General features: G+C 43.4%; 1 protein-coding gene across 1 annotated transcript in view; it reads left to right on the forward strand.

Moving 5' to 3' along the window:
* Nucleotides 1–22347, forward strand: part of DNAH9 (dynein axonemal heavy chain 9) — a 408742-nt gene that overhangs the window by 180381 nt on the left and 206014 nt on the right. The window contains exon 42 of the mRNA XM_030208005.1: nt 15743–15904. Coding sequence (XP_030063865.1) covers nt 15743–15904 — 162 coding nt within the window. The remainder of the gene's footprint in view (nt 1–15742; nt 15905–22347) is intronic.

A 22347-nucleotide genomic window follows, 5' to 3' on the forward strand; every position in this document is an offset into this window, starting at 1 on the left:
AGATCAAGAATGCGAGTCTGATCACAGTGATCCATGCTGTGTTTACATCACTTCTAGGCTACTTTAATGTCTTGTACATTGATCAGATTACAGAGTTTGTAGTAGCCCCAATGAATTCATTCCCCCCTTACCCATGTATGCTGTTCGTCTTTTTCCTGCTTTCTTCCTCTTCTCTACTGTTGTATAGTCTATAAGCCACCTAGGTGGGATAGCAAATTCTTAGTAAACGTGAAACTTGAATTCACAATGCTGCAGTGCAACTGAAAGAGGGTTGCTAGGGTGTGACCATATCATATCCCGCAGAAAATGCATTGCTACTAGTGCCCTTGAGGATCAAATTTACAACTCAGTCTCCAAGGCATTCAAAGGGAATGAGCCAGATTACCTTCTATGTATGTTTGAGACCTTTAAGATCATTATTCCTAAAGAGCACCTTTATGAAATACCATTTGTAATTCTTTACCCAGAAATGGCGATCGCCATTACGGCATAATGTAAGCCACATTGAGCCTACAAATTGGTGGGAAAATGTGGGATACAAATGCTACAAATAAATAAATAAATAAAATGTACCTGTCAGCGATCCTGAGGATTCCTCCTCACCCTCTAGAACTTGTTTCCAGAGAGATTACACCTAACTCAAGACTACTTCTACTTTTAAGTAGCAGGTGAAAGCCTGGTTGTTCTCCTATGTCTTTAATGGCTGTGACAACAGAACAGTTACAAACAGAAGAGAAAACAAACTCCACGAATGAAATTCACCAGGCAAAAACAGTGGAGAAAAAAAGGAATCCTCTCGCAGATGGTGTCCAACAAACTTCTTTATTTCAACAAACTTCAAAATTTTAATAGCAGCAAAGGAGACTGGACATGACTCATGTTATGGCCCAACCGGCCTGTATCAGGGTTCTAAAGAGTACAGAAAATGCAAAATAAAAATCTAAAACATATAAATGAAAATCTAAAACATATTTAAAAACATATATAATATTTATCTGATGATATTTCTGGGAATATGTAGGATTTGACTTAATTCTTAAGTAGGAACCCATTTTCTTATATATTATTTTATCTATGTGCATAATTTAAAATTTTAAAGTATTTTGTATATTATATTGTATATTATATAGATATAGATATATATAATTTGACATTTAAAAAAGTAATCAAAATTAAAGGTAAAAAAGTAAAATAATTTATGTTCCACATTTTAGAAAACAAGAAAACTATTTGTAAAGTAAACTGGTTCCCACAGAGCTTGAATTCCCTGTATGTGCATACCCTGGGGAGAATGTTCCTGTAATAATTATATCTGTAATTACACTGACGAGGAAGCAGTTCATTAGCATTCCCTCAGAACGTGTTTGTAGAAGATTTCCAGGGGAGTCTACATCAAAATTTAATTTAGACTTAACCAATAGCTACTTGTGGGTCCATGAAATGGACAGAGAAGAGAGGATTTGAAACGATGGAGGTGAGAGAGCAGGCAAGAAGGTAGTAGGAGGTGAGAGGTTGAAAAGGATAGGAGGGAATTAGAGGAGAAAATGGATTAGATAGGATTAGAGGCATGAAAAAACATTGGAAGAAGATGAGGGGGGAGGATGGTGCAAGAAGAGAAGGCCATCTTTAAGAGATGAGGTGGTAATCTCGGCAATTGTCCTGGGTTCTAGATTTTTCTAGCTCTTGACTGTCTCTGTGTCCTTTTCTGTATGCTGGTGGTGGGCAGAAATTTTTCAGGAACAGATAGAGCCGCAACCCCCCCCCCCCCCCCCCACACACACACACACTTACTGCTCCTCATTCTCTGACCTGCTATTCAATCAGGCAGGGTCCTCATATGTGCCCTGACAAATTCACTCCAGTCCTTACATACCTCTATAAGATAGGGATTCTCAACCTAGTGCTCGGGACACACCAAGCCAGTCTGGTTTTCAAGATACCCACAATGAATATGCATGAGATAAATTTGCATGCACTACCTCCATTATATGTAAATCTACCTCATGCATATTCATTTTGCATATCCTGAAAACCTGACTGGCTGGGTGTGTTCCAAGGACTGTCTTGTAACAGAATATGAGGAGGTAGGGGTATGAAAATGGTGAGGGAGGGGTTGGGATGGGTATCAGACCCTTGAGTGCTGAATGGCACAGTCTTGTGTATTCCTATAAGTGGTTTCCCTTTATCCTTGAGTGCTGTGTAGCACAGCCTTGTGTATTTCTATAGGTGGCTTCCCTTTTCCCTTGGGTGCTGTGTGGCACAGCCTTGTGTATTTGAGTGCTGTATGGTACAGCCTAGAGTGTTCCTGTGGAGCTTTGCTCTTGTAGAGTCTGTGTCCCATTCTGTCCTCAGCTTTCCCTTTTTCCTTGCGGGCTTTGCCTCTGCTACCTGTGTTTCTGTGTAGCCTTTGTGTGCATTCTCTTCCCCTGGTCGTAGCCTGTACCTGCCAGCCTTTTGTCTGTCGCCCTTCCCTTGTGTCACTAGCTAGCACTGTGTGCGTATGTGCTCCAGTCCCTTTTGGGACTCCTCATTGTTCTTTTTCCCTTCCCTAGTATATGACTTGGTTCCAGTTCGGCCGTGAGGCCCGTACGCTTGGACTCTGTATGAGTGGGTTCCCTTTCGGCTGTGAGGCCCGCCTGAGTGGTCTATCTCCCTTTTCTTGTGGTGCTAGTTGATTGTCCTGAGTGTGCAGGGCTTTGTGGCCGTGGTATTGCTTAGTGCCTGTTTGGTCCACCCTAGGCCTTGGCCAAGGTGCTTCCTAAGCTTCAGCCTAGGCACAAGGGCTCACGAACAGTTTAACATTTACCACCTATATTATGGGCTTGTTCAAAATAGGTTACCTTTATTTTTGTCCAAAAGTAGAAAATTGTTTTCCTGACTTAGCTGAAGGGGAAATGCATTGAATATCGCTATTAAGAATGTTCTCCCATCATTTGTGACATGCATACAGGATGCATATAATGCTGAAAAGAGACACGTAAGAGACAGACAAGGAGGGGGGGAGTAGGGGCTTTTGGATTTAGATCATGCATTTTTCATTTTAGCTCAAGGTGATTTACATTCGTTTTCCCTGGCCCTGGAGGGCTCACAATCTAAGGTGCCCATTTACTAAACATAGCCATGCGGTAAGGTAGCGATAAGGGCTCCTGCGCTAACCTGGTAGTAACTGGGCAGTGCACGGTGATGCCCGATTACTGCCGGGTTATTGCTGTGCAAGACATTTCTAGGGTTTTTCTTTTTCCCCCTGAAATGGCGCGCGCTTGGGGCAGGACTACTGCCAGCAGTTGAATTGAGCTGGCAGTAGTCCCGGAAGAACAAGTGGTAAGCCCGCGTTGGGCTTACCGCCGCTCTGTAAAAGGACCCCTTAATAAGCTAATCAGCATTGATAAAAGCACCTAACAATCATTAGAATGCGCTAATTGGCAATAATTAAAATTAACATGTACAACTTGCTAAGCATATTCTGTAATGAACTGTGCCTAAATTCTAATATGCACATTTCAAAAGGGGTAAGGTCATAGGCGGGGAACTGGGCATTTTGTGGGTGTTCCAAAATTTACATGCGTCGTTACAGAATAAATCTATGTGCAGGGATTTATGCCACATTTTTGTTGGTGTAAATGGAGGCATGTAGTTTTAGGCAGTGGGATATTAACTAAGTGCTTAAATCTAGATGCCGCTTGTAGAATACTCTTAGCCAGAAATGTTTACCGCACGGATTTTTTTAGGCATCTGATATAAAATCTGGCCCAAAGTGTCAGAAGAACGTTTTTCTCTCAAAAATGTCCAAGTTGCAGTTTTCAGCACCCCGATTTTAGATGTTTTGCTCTACAATTCATCCAAATTTCAAGGGGGTGCGTTGGGGCATGTTTTGCATGGGACATGGGAGGATATGAATAGTACCAAAAGATAGATGTATTTTCCTGCAATAATGGAACAAAATGAACATATCTAGGGTCAAAATTAAGATGTTTTTGGCTAGATCTGTTTTAGTCTTACTGAGTGACCAAAAGGTGCCCTAAATGACCAAATGATCACTGGAGGTATTAAGGCATAATCCCCCCCCTTACTCCCTCAGTGTTCACTGACCTCCTCCGATCCCCCAAAGCTGTGAAAGAAACAGTACATACCAGCCTCTGTGACTGCTTCGGATGTAATGTCTGGTCCATTAGAGTAGCATGCAAGTCCCTGGAGTAGCCTAGTGATCGGTTCAGTTGGCTGTAGAGAAGGGGACCTAGGCCCATATCCCACTCTAACTAGTACACTTGTGGTAGAAAGTCCTCCAAAGTCCACCAGAAACCTACTGTATCTACATATAGGTGGAACCTGCAGGCATAAAGGCTATTGTACTATACAGTTAGTAACATAGTAAATGACGGCAGATAAAGACCTTTACGGTCCATCCAGTCTGCTCAACAAGATAAACTCAATTACATGGTATGTGATACTTTATTTGTATACCCGAGTTTGATTTGTCCTTGTCTTTCTCAGGACACAGACCGTAAAAGTCTGTTCTGAAGTTAATGTCGCAGCCCCTTAAAATTTACACTCCAGCCCATCCCTATCTATTTAGTCATGATCAGGGCATAGACCGTAGAAGTTTGCCCAGCTCCTATTTTATTTCCCAATTACCGGCGTCGGCATCCAATCTCCACTAAGATTCAGTTGGGTACAGTAGGTTTTTGGTGGGTTTTGGAGAACTCCCCATTCAATATAAGGGGTAAGGGTGTACCTGGGACCTTTTATATGAAATCTACTGCAGTGCCCCCTAAGGTGCCCCACTACTCTGCTGGGATGTCTTTGTGGACAGTCTGCTAATGCTGGCCCATCATATATTCAATTGACTTGTTTTTGTGCTTTTTTCCCCCTCAAAATGTCCCAAAAAGATAGATGCACAGAGCACAAAAATGTCTAGCAAATGGCCATTTTTTAAAAAATGTTTGATGTTTTTCTGGTATAAAAATGGCCATGTTCGCTACTGGATTTTTATCAGATTTAGATGTCATATCGAAAATGTCCCTCCACACTTTAGCAAAGGGGCCCCTAAGTTTGTACCCGAGGCAGTGAAGGGTTAAGTGATTTGATCAAGATGAAAAGGAGCTTGTTTATATTTATGTTTGCTATAAAAAAAAACGTAGCACACCACCTAACTAGCAAAGACTAAGGCAGTTAACATAACAATAAAATCATAAATTTAGATAGAAAGGAACACCATTTAATTAATAGAAAAGACCTGAGCATATTCATTCAAAGTATCCATAAACATACACAAGGCTATTGACTTCACAATTCAAGAACTTAATAGATTCTAGGTTCCTCCTGTCCTACTAAATTGAAGGCTTGTCTCAAATAAAACATTTTTGACATGATCTTAAACTTAAATAAATTAATTTCTATACATATTTCTGTAGGAATAATCTATAAAGAGGGTGTCAAATAGGAAAAGGCCCTTTCCCCTTGCCCACTCTCCCCATACCTTAATTCTGGAGGGTACTACCATCCTTGAGTCTTGTATTGACCCGAGTACCCTTCCTGGAATATATAGAATAGTCAAGGTATTTAGGTTTCAAACCATAGACAGTTTTATGGGATAAAACTAAGGGGTTCTTTTATTAAGCCACGTTAAAAATTGGCCTGTGGTAGTGCAAACGCATCTTTTGGGCACACGCTGGGCCATTTTTTTACTGTGTCTAGGAAAAAGGGCCTTTTTCAAAGGGGCTGGAAAATGTACGTGCACTAAAATTGAAACCAGCACAAATCCATTTTTGGCCTGAGATCTTACTGCCACCCATTGACCTAGTGGTAAGGTCTCACACGCTACCCACGCGGTAAGCATGCAGTGCGCACCAACTGCTGTTTATCGTCAGGTAAGCGGCCCGCAGTAGAAAATAGAAAATTATTTTCTACCGCAGGATTCGGTGCACACCAAACTCAGAATTACTGCCAGGCTCACGCACTAGCCGGGCGGTAGTGCGGATTTGGGACGTGCTGCATGCGCGTATTCCCTCCCATTCTTTGTAAAAGAGCCCCTCAGATATTAAAAGGAATTCAATATTTAATAGGCAACCAGTGATAAGTAAATTAATGGGGTGATGTGATTTTCATTTATTACCTAAATGTTTGATTGCTGCATTTTGTAAAGTTTGGGGCCTTTTTAACTTACTGCCTGATATAACTGCATAAATTGCATTTGCACAATCCAACCTTGAAATGAATAGGGCATGAATCAGAAGAGTGTGTAATGCATCTTCATTAAACAGATACTTGAACCCTGCTTCAGTTCACTGCTCTAATCATTTGGCTGCTCCTTCCCTGAGGTTGTGACTGAGGAGATTTAAAAGTGGGCAGTTCAAGGTGGGATGACATTTGAGGATTTTGATTGTCAGATGTGATTTTGATGCTTTACAAACTGAAAGGAGAGCTCTGGTTGTGTATGTTGTTACAGATCAGTCTATTCCTATGTAGGATAAATAGGTTTAAAATATCTACCCCAGTCTGCTTATAAAATAGGTAAATTTTGAAAACATGCTTCAGTTTCCTAGGTCAAATTTGGGTTACAAATTGGGCTTTTAAGTACTCCTCCCCCTGAGGAAAGCATTTTGCAAAATAGTAGAAAGCAACAAGTGGGGTGAAAGTGGGACTAAGGTGAAGGGGAAACCGTGAATAAAGCAACAAGGAGACATGAGTTCTCCTAAGTGGCATATCGGCCATAGATTAGGTTTCTGTCCCAAAAGCAATCTGTACAATAAAAGTAGAGCATGGGCTGCATAGAACAGGTGGATAAAGGAAAAAAGTATGCCAGATTTGGAGCTGCATTTGACAACATCACCTTTAGGGGGTCGATACAGAAAGCTGGAGCAATCAGAAGCACACTGTTAGCGAAATGTCTTCACACACATTTCTAGACACATGTTAACCATGAACAAAACCTCCCATTAATACACTAGTGCATGGCATGTTAAAATGAACGGTAATGAAGCTATTAGCTGGTCGGCCCCAAGGCAGAGAGGTGCACAGAAGACTTTAAGGCAAGAACAGCCCTAGAACTTGAACACCAGGTCTGAGGAGGCATAGAAGGGACAGTTAATTCTTCTGCAATGGGGTTTGTGAGGATTTAACGCTGGTTTCTTCGTTTTGCTGTGAGCATAACAGTACCTGCAACGTTTAAGACAGAAGGGGAGGTGATGGTTCTGCACATAGGTCCAAGCAGAAAAAAAAATATCTGTGCATGCACTGGAATGTTGTTCTGTGCATAAATACTGGCATCACACAAATTTTTATGTGCAAGAAATTTTTATGGCGCTGATATTTATTCACACAGTGACATTCCAACACTTGCACAGATGTGTACTGGCACTTTTCTTGTGCTCTGATGTGCGAACAGGCACTAAATGCCCTCAATGCAAACCTTTGTGCTCATAAGAACACAACAGAAGAACATAAGAATAGCCATACTGAGTCAGACCAATGGTCCATCTAGTCCAGTATCCTTCTTCCAACAGTGGCCAATCCAGGTCACAAGAACCTGGCAAAAACCCAAATAGTAACAGCATTCCGGAATTCCAAAAAGAGTACCAAGATTCTATAATCCCAAATAGTAGCAACATTCCATGATACCAATCCCAGGGCAAGCAAAGGCTTCCCTATGTCTGTCTCAATAGCAGGCTATGGACTTTTCCTCCAGGAAAATGTCCAAACCTTTTTTAAACCCAGATACGCTAACCACTGTTACCACATCCTCCGGCACAAAGTTCCAGAGCTTAACTATTCTTTGAGTGGAAAAATACTTCCTCCTATTTGATTTAAAAGTATTTCCAAGTAAATTCATTGAGTGTCTCCTGGTCTTTGTATGTTTTGAATGAGTGAAAAGTCAAATCACTTTTACCCATTATATGCCATTTAAGATTTTGTAGACCTTAATCAGTCATCTCATTTTCAAGCCTCCTCAGCCATCTCCTTTTCAAGCTGAAGAGCCCTAACCTCTTTAACCTTTCTTCATACGAGGAGTTCCATCCTCTTTATCATTTTGGTTGCTCTTCTTTGAACCTTTTCTAATTCCCCTATATCATTTTTGAGATGCATCCAGTATGCTTACCCTGATTAGCACACAAGTTATGCACAATTCAGATTTGAATATGATGAGCTTACTCTTATCAATGGGCAAAACTTTCTCATTACATTTGTGTTAGAAGTCATGCACTCAGGCAATCCAGGCACTGCTCAAATGCACAGCGTTTTGCGTTAGCCCCTGAGTTTGTTCCATCTCATGGGCTATTACAGAAAGGCTCGTGGGTAGAACTGTGCACGGATGTCTGAGCTCTGGCTTCTGCAGAAACAGGGAAGTAGCGTGATCAGCAAGACACTTCGAAAAAACCCGAGGAGACGGAGAGTGGAAAAGTATTCTTTAACGGTAGATAAGACTTGACACGGCACTGTGTTTCAGCAAACAATGCCTGCTTCAGGAGTCTGTATTGTGAAGAATAAGGGGCTGTCCTATCCTGGGTAGGCCACTAGATGGCGCTGTTCCCATAGACATGGGGGGAAATGTCCAGGTTGAGTCACTAGAGGGAGCCAGTAGGGGAATGGCCAGGTGGAGGTTGCTAGGACCAAGGAGAGTCCTGGGCTGGAAACAGGTGTAAGTTGTTAGGGGCTGGGTTCTGCCTGGAATTAGGGGGAAGAGACTATAGGGGTGGAGAAGCTAATTAACCACCTTATACCTGCCTGAGGGTGAAAGAGAAGAGAGGAGCTGGAGACCTGGCAGCTGGAGGAAGAAGATCCCCTTGAAGGTACTGGCTGAACTCTGTGGACTTTTGAAGCTCTCTGCTGAAAAGGTGACAGCTGCACTACCCTCTGAGAAAGAAAAGTAAATGCTTTTGTTTGGCTGTTTGAACTATGAAAGGTTGAGGAACTGCTTTAAATGTTTGAATTGAAGAAGAAATGTTTAAGTTAAAGAAGGAATAAGCCATGAAGATTATGTTAAATGGCAACTAATAAAACCTTTAGTTATGAGAAGCCTGGTGTTGTTGAACATTTGTGAAAGGTGAAGAGGAGGCAGAGAACTCCCCTGTGTTTGAGGCAGAGTCCTGGTGAATTACTGAGAAGTGTAGCACCCAACCGTGACAGGGTGTGAAGGAAGCTAAGCAGGGTCAGCCCTGGCCAGAGCTTGGAAGGGTGACCAGCTCACAGTATGTGATGATCACTTGCAGGTGAAATTGAAGAGTTCGCAAACCAAATCAAGCCTTTAAAAAGATAGGTGATTAGTGAGAATACAGGATACGATTGCAAGAGCAGAAAGCTCTGAGTCAGTATAAATTAGGTGAACGCTGAATGAAATTGCTGTGTCAGCTTCTACCATGAGTGAAATACTATGCCTAATGGGGGGAGGGGAAGCGTGCCGGACACATGCACAGAAAGGTTTTACATTAAGCATAGGCTCTTGCGTGAATATCTAAAGGAAAACAGATGCCAGCACACATTGATGCCTGTTCTTCTATGCCTAAATAAGATCCTCACAAGAATTTATGTGCAAGCAAATTTTGCAAGGCTCGCATTTAGGCACAGCAGAACAGGCGCCGATGTGTGCTTTCCCTTTTAGTTTTGTTCAGACATGCACATGGGGCTGTAACGTCCTGTCTGCCTCTGAACCATGCAGGAGCTTCTTTTAGATTAAGAAAGGAGATAAAACCGGCAGTTAAATCTTAAAACCAGCATGAAATCCTCTCTGCATTCCCGGACCTGGAAAAAAATTCTTATGGTAACCATGTGTCAAAAGCCCCTGTTTACTTCTCTGCATTGCTTGGAATACTCATGCTAATGGAATGTGCGGCCATATATTCTGCATGGGTTAACATCCACACTCAATCTTTCTCTGCATACAACTGGTGTTCACCCCCCCCCCCCCCCCCCCCCCATGCAATTAGGCCCACAGTAGCTTTCTGCATCTGAATGAGCTGCCTCTGTGGTCCTGAAGCATTACATTTGAAACCATTTTGAGACCTTGCTTAGATTAAAGATGCTGTTTAAATCTAATTTGCTGCTGTTATTCTGTTAATGGCCTGCGCTGCCAGCCATGGTATCCTGCAGACCTTCCTTCTCAGTAGTTCCTTGTTTGATAGTCCCATGCATGCAGTTTACCAAGGATCTTTCTTTATCAATAGCACTAATTAAGGCAGTGATTCCTATACTGTTTTGTACTAAGACATTTAGCACTAGCCTGCTTTTAATGAGGAGATGTGCCCGCCTGTTTCGACAATGGAATTGGCATAGGATTTGCAAGTGGATCTTAAGGGTTGAGTTTCAGGATTAATGCTTAATGTAACATGATAAAGAGACAGCCCTCAGACAGCAAATCACAGGCAGCAGAAACAATTACTTGTTTATATATAATTAAGAAAGAATTGGGAGGCAAGATTAGAAGCAGCAGCACTATTGCAGCTGAGCCCCCAGGAGTTGGTGTTTGCTTACAGTATGTGACAAATGATGCCTCTGTGGAGCATGTGGTGCAGATTGAGAGTATCTCTTTTATTGAGGGTATTAATGTCTGACAAGACAAGCTGAAGGTAGTAGACTCAGAATAAGGTTCCCAAATGGTTCTGTCATTTGCTGAGCCAGTTTGTTTTTTCCTCCTACATTATATAGAGACATTTAGAAAGCATGAGTCCACCTAGTTGCACAAACAGGCAACAGCATCTCGTGGTGCTGACATAACACTTTTTCCGGAGTTTTCCCCGTAAAGACTCGACGACCCCTCTGGGCATGCACAGTAGTTCCCAAGTAACCGCTACTGCATGGTGTGCCTCAGTCCATCTTTTCCAATTCAAATTAAGGGTTGTTTTTCTGAGCTGTCCTATGCTCAATTGCTCCCCATGCACTTTTTCAGTGGTGTGCCTTCATGTTACTTTTTATTTTTCTCAATTTTTCATGGGTTTTTGACATTGTAAGTTTCTATTTTTCCTTTTCAATATACCTGTCTATAGACTTTGTGGAAGCTTTTCATACTACTACTACTACTACTACTTATCATTTCTATAGCGCTACAAGGCATATGCAGCGCTGTATACCATACACAAAAAGACAGTCCCTGCTCAAAGAGCTTACAATCTAGATAAGACAGGTAAACAGACAGAACAATAAGGGTAAGGGAATAAAGAGGTGAGGTGAGGATGTTACAAGAAATGTTCACAGTTCTTAATATGATATTTAAGAACAGGGGGAATTGCTCGGAGTATGTGCTATATTTTTATATTTTAAGAAAATGCGCTGTATTTATAAGTTTTAAGATATATATTTTTGTTTAAGAACATTAACCTGTACTGCAAGACTTCAGAGCATGGCACTAAAATTTAAAAGCAACCATGTGCCATCAGAACATAAAAAGACCATATAATTAGCTTTAGAAAGATTTATTTACAATACAGGTTTCAGTAAATAATGTTGCAAACGAGAGGTAGTCTTAAGAATCTTAGAACAGAAGAATTTGTGCTTTAACACAAGGCAACAGGTTTAAATCAAAGTTAACTTACAAGTCCTTGTTACAAAGCATGCTGTGATCCAGCTGAGTGAAGGGCCATGTGGCAGAGGCAGATCCTCACAGCAGTCAGTGATAAGTACATAAGTACATAAGTAGTGCCATACTGGGAAAGACCAAAGGTCCATCTAGCCCAGCATCCTGTCACCGACAGTGGCCAATCCAGGTCAAGGGCACCTGGCACGCTCCCCAAACGTAAAAACATTCCAGACAAGTTATACCTAAAAATGCGGAATTTTTCCAAGTCCATTTAATAGCGGTCTATGGACTTGTCCTTTAGGAATCTATCTAACCCCTTTTTAAACTCCGTCAAGCTAACCGCCCGTACCACGTTCTCCGGCAACGAATTCCAGAGTCTAATTACACGTTGGGTGAAGAAAAATTTTCTCCGATTCGTTTTAAATTTACCACACTGTAGCTTCAACTCATGCCCTCTAGTCCTAGTATTTTTGGATAGCGTGAACAGTCGCTTCACATCCACCCGATCCATTCCACTCATTATTTTATACACTTCTATCATATCTCCCCTCAGCCGTCTCTTCTCCAAGCTGAAAAGCCCTAGCCTTCTCAGCCTCTCTTCATAGGAAAGTCGTCCCATCCCCACTATCATTTTCGTCGCCCTTCGCTGTACCTTTTCCAATTCTACTATATCTTTTTTGAGATACGGAGACCAGTACTGAACACAATACTCCAGGTGCGGTCGCACCATGGAGCGATACAACGGCATTATAACATCCGCACACCTGGACTCCATACCCTTCCTAATAACACCCAACATTCTATTCGCTTTCCTAGCCGCAGCAGCACACTGAGCAGAAGGTTTCAGCGTATCATCGACGACGACACCCAGATCCCTTTCTTGATCCGTAACTCCTAACGCGGAACCTTGCAAGACGTAGCTATAATTCGGGTTCCTCTTACCCACATGCATCACTTTGCACTTGTCAACATTGAACTTCATCTGCCACTTGCACGCCCATTCTCCCAGTCTCGCAAGGTCCTCCTGTAATCGTTCACATTCCTCCTGCGAAGTGCAGCAAAAGAGAAGAGAGTCTGTGTTTCAGGGAAGCAGCTCCTGCTTTTTATAGTGTTAGTTAGCAGAGAAACATGATCGCATGTCCTGTGGGCATTTACTTCCTGGTTGCATTGATTTGTTGGTAATTTGCAAAGCATTGTGGTCTAGATGCACTGACTCCTGGGTAAATTGCAAAGGATCATAGTCTTACACTGAGTCTTGGGAAATGCAGTTGCAGAGGAGCATGGTCTGATAGTTGATGGGGGGAGAGGGGGCAGATACACATCTGATAAGATTTGTCTGAGGTAGCCAGCTGTATTTCTATAGATGATCAGTGTCTTTTGTTTTAGCCCCAGCCTGAATAGGTAGGTGGGCTTTCAGTCTGAGTCATAGGAGGTGGAGTCTTTTGTTAGGTACAGGCTCAGTGTCTTCTGGTGTCTTTTGATCTTTTGTGGTGTTGCAGGCAGGCTGACAGGCTCCTTTAGAAGGATCTTTCAGGTGGGAGGGGGAGAGGAACTGGACATCTCTTTGAAGCAGTTTCTTATTTGTTTCTGAATAGCCTCTTGTTGAGAGTAGTAGATGTGTTAATGGCTTTAGGTAACCACCCAGCCAAGCTTTTGTTATCAGTAGTTACCAAAGGGGGGAAAAGGGGGGGGGGATGAAAGCCAGACCAGTTTATCTGCTGCAGTTTTAATAAGTCTTTAAAGTTGTATTTTTATATTGGTATATATTTGTATCTGATTCAGCACAATCAATAATTCTGCTACATATTTCAATAATTCTGACAATTAAACTCATATCAGTACAAGGAGAACTTCTTTCCTTTTTTTTCTTTTATTTGGGCCGTCAGTCAGCTCTGTTTTTTTTTTTCCATTTTGATTGTACATCATCTATTTTTATGACAATAGCACAGAAGACAAGCAGATTCAAGAAATACCTAGACAGTGAGCAAAAGTTGTCCATTACCAAATGTCGTTAAGATCTACTATAAATGTCTAGGAGAGGACCATGATTTGTCTTACTGTAGTATCTGCTCTAGAATGAACCTAGAATCAATGATATTTGCAAGATGAGACTGTTTTGTAAAGTTAAGAATTCTGACTCCACTGGATATCCTGAATCCATAAACAAACAAAAAAGGCAACAGTCTCCTTACTATGGTAGAATAATAATAAAAAAGGTAGACTGATAGAACTACTACTATTACTACTATTAAACATTTCTATAGTGCTACTAGACTTACGTAGCGCTGTACAAATTAACATGAAAAGACAGTCCCTGCTCAACAGAGCTTACAATCTAAATTGAAACATTAACACATGGAATAATTTATTGGTGTGAATAAAAAAACTAACCCATCGGATCTACAGCCCTCCCTGAACCTGGGGGGGATCATCGGGGGGACTGGAGGTCCAGCAGACCTCCAGCCCCCTGTCGCTGGGGGGGGGGGGGGGGGGTCCAGGTTTGCTTTGTGGGGGGGGGGGGGGGGGGGGGAAATGGGGGCTTGCTAGCATGCAAATGCATGCTGGACAGGGCTCACCATTCCTCCCCAATGATCTGCAAACCCTAATGCCAGCTCGGATCTGGCGTAGGGTTTGCCACGGCCAGCAACCCAATCTTTGGCATGGGTTGCTGATCATTGGGGATAAATATGTTTAGCCCTGTTTGTATGCATTTGCATGCTAGTTGCATTCAGAGCCCTCGAGTGCGTTGTTTCACATGCTTGGGGACTCTGACCATGGGGCAGTAGCATATGCTAGCGCTAGTATGGCGCTAACAGCCTCTAGCGCTGGCGTTTGCTTCTGATCATCCCCCTGTCAGTTTGTTTCTGATCATAATTAGATTTCATTAAAAGCTAATCAGGGGCAGCTGGGAGCCAGCCTTCCACCCTTTGTCCCCACTTGAATTTCATGCCAGATCTTTTTCAACTTCTGAGACATTTGCAGAAAAAGATAGCAGAATGATCCAGTTCATGGTGACAGTGCTGATGGCTGTAATTGCTACTACCTGCAAACATGGCAAAATTGTGATCAGGCATTAAAAACAACAATTACAATAATAGTTATTTGAGTTTCACTGACAGCCATCACCATAGCCTAGAAGATAATTCAAGTAATTAGAAAGACCTTTCTTGAATGAGCTTAAGGTTAAAATCTGATCAAGAAGAGCTTAAGTGGGTGAAATTGAGTAGACATTGGAGGAGGGGTAGGTTTTGCAGGTTTTCACCTCTGTACTCTTGATGCATACTGATAATATCATGGGAATGGGAAGTGGACACTGCAGCCTTTTATTTCCATTTTCCTTGGAACTTTTCTGTAAAAAAGACAGTGCTTCAAGTGATGGTTTTATGGTTTTATTCATCTTTCATCTTTGAGTTCTGGACACATCTTTGAGTGCACAATTGACACCAGGCTCCTGACTGCATTTTTTTTTCACACACACAAGGAGTGACACGGGCTGCACATTACTGCAGCAGTGCACCTTTCTTTAAATTAGTCACCTTATTTTCTAACTCCTCTTACTCTCTTACCTATCTATATGTAAACCTCATGTGCAACTTTTTTTAAATTAGTTTTCTGTTACTATATCTTATCTATCTATAAGTTCCATCTTTGTATATACCCTACACTGTCAATTAAAATGTTCTATTACTTATTGTGTTGACATTGTAAGTAGTATACTATGCCATACTTTGTATTGTTTAAATATTTTTACTGCTTTGTCTGTTGCTTATGTTTGATCTATCCTTACTGTACACCGTCTTGAGTGAATTCCTTCAAAAAGGAGGTAAATAAATCCTAATAAATAAATAATAAATTTATTCACAACTATGAAGCCAAGGGTGACTCTCCTTGAATGCAGTCATTATGAGATCCTGTGCTTATGCTGAAACAGTGTTTTATGGTAGTTATCAGAGTATTGATGATTTTCAATTATAGACTGCAAACCGGGGCATTTTTAGTGGCACACGATTTGTGTACAGTTACAATACACAATAAAATATAGCAGGTATTTTCATATTTACATTTGAACAACATTTTTTATTCATGAGAAAGAAATGCTCATTTGTTTCTGACCTGTCAGGAGGATTTTTTCAGGTTGGGTGAAAAAGTTGTTGGATAGAAACATGCTGTGATTTGCTCACGATCACTGACCTTGTTGTTGTAGTGTAACCCTGTGCTCAATGTACTTTCTTGCAGGGTGTTCTCTTCTCGACCCCTGACTGTCTGAAGACACCACAGGATCTTATGAAGCTGTATCTTCATGAGTCGAACCGCGTGTACCGAGACAAAATGGTTGATGAAAAAGACTTTGACACATTTGATAAAATGCAGATGGAGATGGTGAAAAAGTTCTATGATGTATGTATAACTTCTTATTTCTATAACTTAGATTAGGGATGGGGCACTCAGGAATTATCCTAGGATGAAATTTGTGCACAGTACTGTGTACGTGGCTGCCACATTCTCTATGTATACAAGAGAATGTGGTTTGGTCAGACTTGGCTCCTCCCCTGTCTCAACAGGAGGGCTTTTACATAGATACTTTTCAAAGGCTTATCAACAGAAATAAAATAAAACATAGAAAAAAATTAAGATGATACCTTTTTTTATTGGACTAACAGTACATTTTTTGATTAGCTTTCGAAGGTAACCCTTCTTCATCAGATCTGAAATAAGTAAATGTTGATAAATAACAGTATATATAAGTGAAACATGAAGGCTTGCAACTTAAAAGTTCATAGTCCTGGAGCCAGAACAGCTCTTATGCTCAAAAGTATCAGTGGGAGAAACAAGATATGAGCCCAGGCTTCCTTTGTTCTTAGCTTGCTGTTCTAACTGCAGAATTACTTCTCTATTTTATTCAATTCGTCTTTTAAATGGAAATAAGTTATATGCTATTAGACACTGACTGTTTAGTTTTTTTTACAGTGCAGAAGATTAAGTCCTGTAAATTGTTAACAGCATCTTTACCATATTAAGCTACTTCAATTTGGATTTTTTTTTCCTTCCTTAATCAGACAGTTAAGGAACTATTTCTATTTAGGAAGAGATTGAAAACTTTTTTGTTTAAAAAGTATGCTCTGTCTACTAGTTAGGTAATGTTTAGATGTTTGTTAGATATCCTGTGTAATTAATTCCTAGAGTATGCTCTAGGTATCTTAGTGTTATCTGCATTGATCTCTGCAGGTATATGTGGACTATAAGACCCATGATGTAATGTAAAAACTTGTAAGATAAGTTCCTTGTTGATACTTGCAATCTGAGAACTCTTACCATCCCATTTAAACTAATACTAAGGATCTACTTTTAGGGTTGTTGCCCTTGTATCTAGAATGCCCTTCTTAGGGATTTACATTTTGAGGATGACTATCTTTGTTTCAGAAAGTTTTAAAAATCATATTTGTATAAGAAAGCTTTTAATTTTATTGGGCCTGAAATTCAAAAGGAAATATCTGGATAAGTACTTCAGTTATCTGGTTAGCCATAGATATCCATGGATATTCAAAGGCACTGTCCATATACTGCCACTGAATATCTTTACAGATCGTTGCTGCTGGATTCAGATAATGCCAGGGCAGACACTGGGTGTGGGCGAAGGAAAATAAAACTGTCCTAACTGTAACCACGATAACGATCCAGGTAGAGATATCATGCTATCCAAATAGCGATGGCATTTGTCCCAGTTTCTCCAGATATTCAGAAAACAATTTTCAATTGTGACCTGAACATCACTGAAGCATAGTAACTTGCTAAATGATGGCAAATAAAGACCCAGCATTTGAAGCGCTGTAAGTTTGGAGAATGACGTCTCTGTGATTGTCTTAACGAGAATGCCTGTGTGGTACCATTCATTTTTCCTACAAGGTTTGTGTGTCTGCACTGTGTGGAGAGCAGCACTAGTGCTATTATATAGTTGTGATCCCTGAAGCAGGCGGTATTCCGCTGAAACAGGGCCCCTTGTCTGGTCTGTTGGCAACTGTGGTGCTCAATAAAGACTGACTCCTTAACCTACTGGCTGCAGAGCACTATCGGTCCACCCCTACTTCCTTGTTTTGTTACTGTTCGTCTGCACGTAGTTTATTTTTATTTTTATTTTTTTATTTTTCTTCAGTGCATTGGCAAATAAGGACCAGCATGACCTGTCCAGTCTTCCCAGAAAGACGGCCAGGGCTGTACCTGTTACTGCAGCTTACCCTTCCTTTTAGGTTTGTAACTGACACCCAGAGCAATCCCCTCTATGCCTCTTTTAAAAAAAAAAATATTCTTTACAGCATGAAAGTTATTTAATCTTTACTATGAGTGAAAATGCTCTATGCTTTTATTCCATTTTCATGCCCCATAGGGAGCCTTTGTGTTTATCCCACACCTTTTTGAATTCTATCACCATTTTCGTCCTCACCACCTCCCATGAGAAAGCACTCCAGGCATCCACCACTTTCTCCCTGCAAAAGTATTTCCTGATGTTACTTTTCAGTTTCCCTCCTTGAAGCTTCATTTCGTATCCTCTAGTTCTACAGTTCTCTCCATTTTTTAAAGTTTGTTCGTTGATTTGTATCTTTCAGGTATTTAAATGTTGTTCTTCCCTCTCACTGGGTGATTGACATGCAGTTTAAACCAGAGTATAGAACATTACTATGAGAAGATTCAGAACTCTTGAACTGAAGTCTTCTTTAAAGCAGTAATCAAACAAGGAAAAATAACTTACAGTTCAGATGTGCTGGTCAAGAGTTTTTGCCTTGTAAACTCTTCTCTGGCAAAAGAGGGTGGGAGAAATTCAGCAACACACTGAGTAGAGGTGCTGTTGCTGTTTATACTTCTACACTGGTGAAATCTTAATAGAGTCACAGTAGCTTGAAAAGATTGTACAGCAGAATACAGTATAGGAGATATCCTGTCGAGTAACACTTACAAATCCAAGTGTGTGTGTGTGTGTAGTGGGGGTGGGGTGGGGGAACGACTTGCCTAGCAAGCTTGGAGAACAAGGCAGGCCAATAGAAGAGTCCCATAACACACAGGGAACTGGACATGTGTTCTGAAGGAGCCTATTACAGGGAACTAAAATATTACAGGGATTTGTAGTCTTATTCAGGGTTACCATACGTCGGGATTTACCCGGACATATCCTCTTTTTGAGGACATGTCCGGGCGTCTGGACGGGTTTTGGCCAGCCTGCCCATTTGTCCGGATTTCTGGACAAATGGGCGGGCTGACGTGCGGGGGCGGACCTCCCCTCCCCTCCCCTTACTCATGATCTTCCCTGGTGGTTTAGTGACTTCGGGGCAGGAAAGAGCCCCCTCTTTCCTGCCCGGCGCGCTGCATCCTGTATGCTGCCTGTGACAGTCTCGGTGAGATTCAAAATGGCCGCCGAGAATTGAAGTCTTGCAAGGCCGCTTCAATTCTCGGCGGCCATTTTGAATCTCGCCGAGACCGTCACAGGCAGAGCAGCACGCCAGGTAGGAAAGAGGGGGCTCTTTCCTGCCCCAAAGTCACTAGACCACCAGGGAAGCTCGTGAGTTAAGGGGAGAGGTGGTGACGGGGCCGGGGGGAGGGGAGGGGAGGTGAGGGGGACACCAGGGGGAGGTGAAAATGCGAGGGTGAGGTGTGGAAAGAGGCGGGGTGAGATGTGGAAAGGGGCGGGGTGAGGGCGTGAAATGGGGTGGGGCATGGGCGGGGCAAGTGTCCTCTTTTTTTTTTAAGGACAAAAAATGGTAACCCTTGTCTTATATATCCTAGCATCTGTGTCACGACTATGGCCGTGACTACCCTCATACTTACCCTGTTTCAGGGAGTCAGTGGCTGTGCTGGCTTCTGCTTGTCTCTGTCTCTGTCTCTGTCTTAGTTTCTCTCTGGCTCTGTGTGCTGATTGCCCTACTGAACCTCACCTGTGTGGGCTATGCCTCTTCCAAGATGGCTGCCGCCTCTTCGTCTCTGCCAGTATCCAAGATGGCTCCCGCTGTTACTTTCTATGGGATGCCTGCTCTGAGTGTCAAGCCTCTGTTTGGTTGCAAGGTGATTGCTGCACCTGTGGCTCTGGTGTTGATGGGCTTTATTAGTCACCTGAAGACTACAGTCCTGGCCTTTGCATTGCCATTTCCTCTGCAGTGCCTTAGGTCCCGAGGTTAGTGTGCTGTTAGCACCGTTTGCTTTCCTTGTCTATTGTTCTGTGGGCTTCCAGCCCTTCTGTGTTATTTGCTCTATGGGTCTCCTACCCTTCTGTGGGTTTTCCGCCCTTCTGTGTTTATCGCTTGTGGGTTTCCAGCCCTTCTGTGTTTATAGCTCTGCAGGGTTTCTGCCCTTCTGTGTTTATTGCTCTTTGGGTTTCCTACCCTTCTGTGTCTAGCTCTGCTAGTTCTCTGTGTTTGTTTCCTGTGTATGACTTGTTAGCTTGGGCACAGCTTTGTTGTTAGCTGGTGTATAGCTTTACTAAGTCTTCTGAGTTTGCTCTGTGTATGTCTCCAGTGTATGACTTGTTAGCTTGGGCACAGCTTTGTTGTTAGCTGGTGTATAGCTTTACTAAGTCTCCTGAGTTTGTTCTGTGTATGTTTCCAGGGCATGACTTGTTAGCTTGGGCACAGCTTTGTTGTTAGCTGGTGTGTAGCTTTACGAAGTCTTCTGAGTTTGCTCTGTGTCTGTTTCCAGTGTTTGACTTGTTAGCTTGGGCACAGCTTTATTGTTAGCTGGGGTATAGCTTTTCTAAGTCTCCTGAGTTTTTGCTCTGTGTATGTTCCTGTGTATGTCTGGTTGCCTGGGTATAGCTTTCCTACTAGCTTGTACAGTTGACTATGTCTTCTTGTGTTTAGCCTGCTGGGTTTCCGTGTGTGTTTCTTTTGCTTCTGGAGCTTCTGCCCTTGTTCTACCTGTTGCCAGTTCTCCTTGATACTGAGGCTCCAGCCGTAGTCTTGTTCCTTGTCCTGACCATTGCTTGGAATCTGCCTGCTGCCGGAACACGGACTTTCTCTGCCTTGCCTTCGCCTAGGTGCCAGGGGGCACCCCTGGACCTTCCTTCCTGTTGTTCCTGTAAGTCCTACCGGCTGCCAGAACCTGAGGGCTCAACCCGAGGGGGAGGCCGTCAAGTGTAGGTGAAGCTTAGGTCCAGGGTGTTCCAGTTCCGTTCCAGTGTGTTCCAGTCCAGCGGGTTTCACTCCGGTATGTTCCTGTCCAGTGGGGCCACTCCGGTGTGTCCAGTCCAGCGGGCCCCACTTCAGTGCGCACCTGTCCGGTGCGTTCCAGTTCCGAGTGTTCCAGTGTAGAAATCCAGTCCGGAGTTCCGGTCCAGTTTTGTCTCCTCTCTACCTGGAGGGTGATTTTGCCTTAAAGGACTCACAAACCCCGCGCTCCCGGGGAAGAAGCCTGAAGGTATGCAAAGGACCTCGAGAGCGCGTCCCGCATGGGCGGGCACGCGACAGAATGCAAAGGCCATGAGTCCGGCAAGATCAGCCGTCCAGGTTGGCTACCTGTCCACAGCTTCGTTCCCTGTGGACAATCCAGGGTCCAGCACCAGTGCAGTTCCTGATTATGGTGTGGATTTCTACAACCCAATTTTTTCTCTGAACCCTGTTTTGACGCTCCATGATTACCGGGAAATACTTTTGTCTGATCCTGCCCTGAAGGATACTCCTGAAGCAGCAGCTGAAAGAAAGCGTCTCTGGTGGCGTCTGGTCCGCCATAGCCCAGTTTCTGACATGAATCCTGCTATCTCGCTCTGGGATTACCGCCTCAGACTTCTGGAGGAGCCAGCTCTGCGGGATACTCCGGAGGCTGAGGCCGAAAGAAGACGCCGGGGAATTCCTCCGCTCAGGCCCCCTCAGCAGAGCAGCCTGCGGTACCATAGCGGGTTAGTTCCTATTCAGGATTACAGTCCACCAGCGCTGAGTCCAGTCCGAGGAGGGTTTCAAGCAGAGCCTTCGAATCCTGTTCGAGTGAAGCCGCCAGCTAAGCTTCTGAGTTCAGCCCGAGGGACGGTTCTATGCAGGTCCATGAGGTCCGGCCAAGTGAGACGGCGTACCAAGCCTCTGATTCCAGTCCAAGAAGGGCCGACACCTAGGTCCCTGAATCCAGTCCAGGGGGTGCTTCATACTGAGCCTCCGATTCCAGTTCAGGTAGCGCTCCCAGTCAAGCCTCTGAGTCCAGTCCGAGGGACGCTGCAAATTGAACCTCCGATTCCTGTTCGAGTGGCACAGCTGACCGAGCCTCCTGTCCTCCTTCAAGTGGCAAGCCCTTTGAAACCCCTGAGTCCAGTCCGAGGGATGCTTCTGACGGAGCCTCAGATTCCTATGCAAGTGGCGCTCCAGGTCGAGCCTCCAGTCCTCGTTCAAGTGGCACGCCCTTTGAAGTCTCCGAGTCCAGTCCGAGGGAAGCCTTCGATGGAGTCTCCAAGGCCTATGCAAGTGGCACTCCGGGTCAAGTCTCCAGTTCTTGTCCAAGTGACCCGTCCAGTCCAGCCACTGAGTCCAGTGCGAGGGGGGCTTCTAATCAAGCCTCCGGTGCCAGTCCACAGGGTGGTTCAGGTGGCACCTCCGCTTCCAGTCTGGAGGGTACCTCCAATCAAGCTCCGAAGGCCAGTTCGAGTGGCGCTTCCGCTCGAGCCTCCGATCCCTGTCCAAAGGGTGTGTTCTGTCAAGCCTCAGTTAAAGTCCAGTTCGCGGGGCGCTCCCAGCCAAGCTCCTGAGTCCAGTTTGAGGGGCCCTGCCAGTCAAGCTTCTGATACCAGTCCGGGTCCCGGTCCCGGTTCAGCTCCTGTCCAGAGTTCCCGCTCCAGTCAAGACTCTGATTGTAGTCCGGGTCCCAGTCCCGGTTCAGCT

Source organism: Microcaecilia unicolor, chromosome 6, assembly GCF_901765095.1.
Source record: "Microcaecilia unicolor chromosome 6, aMicUni1.1, whole genome shotgun sequence".
In the NCBI taxonomy this organism is placed as follows: domain Eukaryota; kingdom Metazoa; phylum Chordata; class Amphibia; order Gymnophiona; family Siphonopidae; genus Microcaecilia; species Microcaecilia unicolor.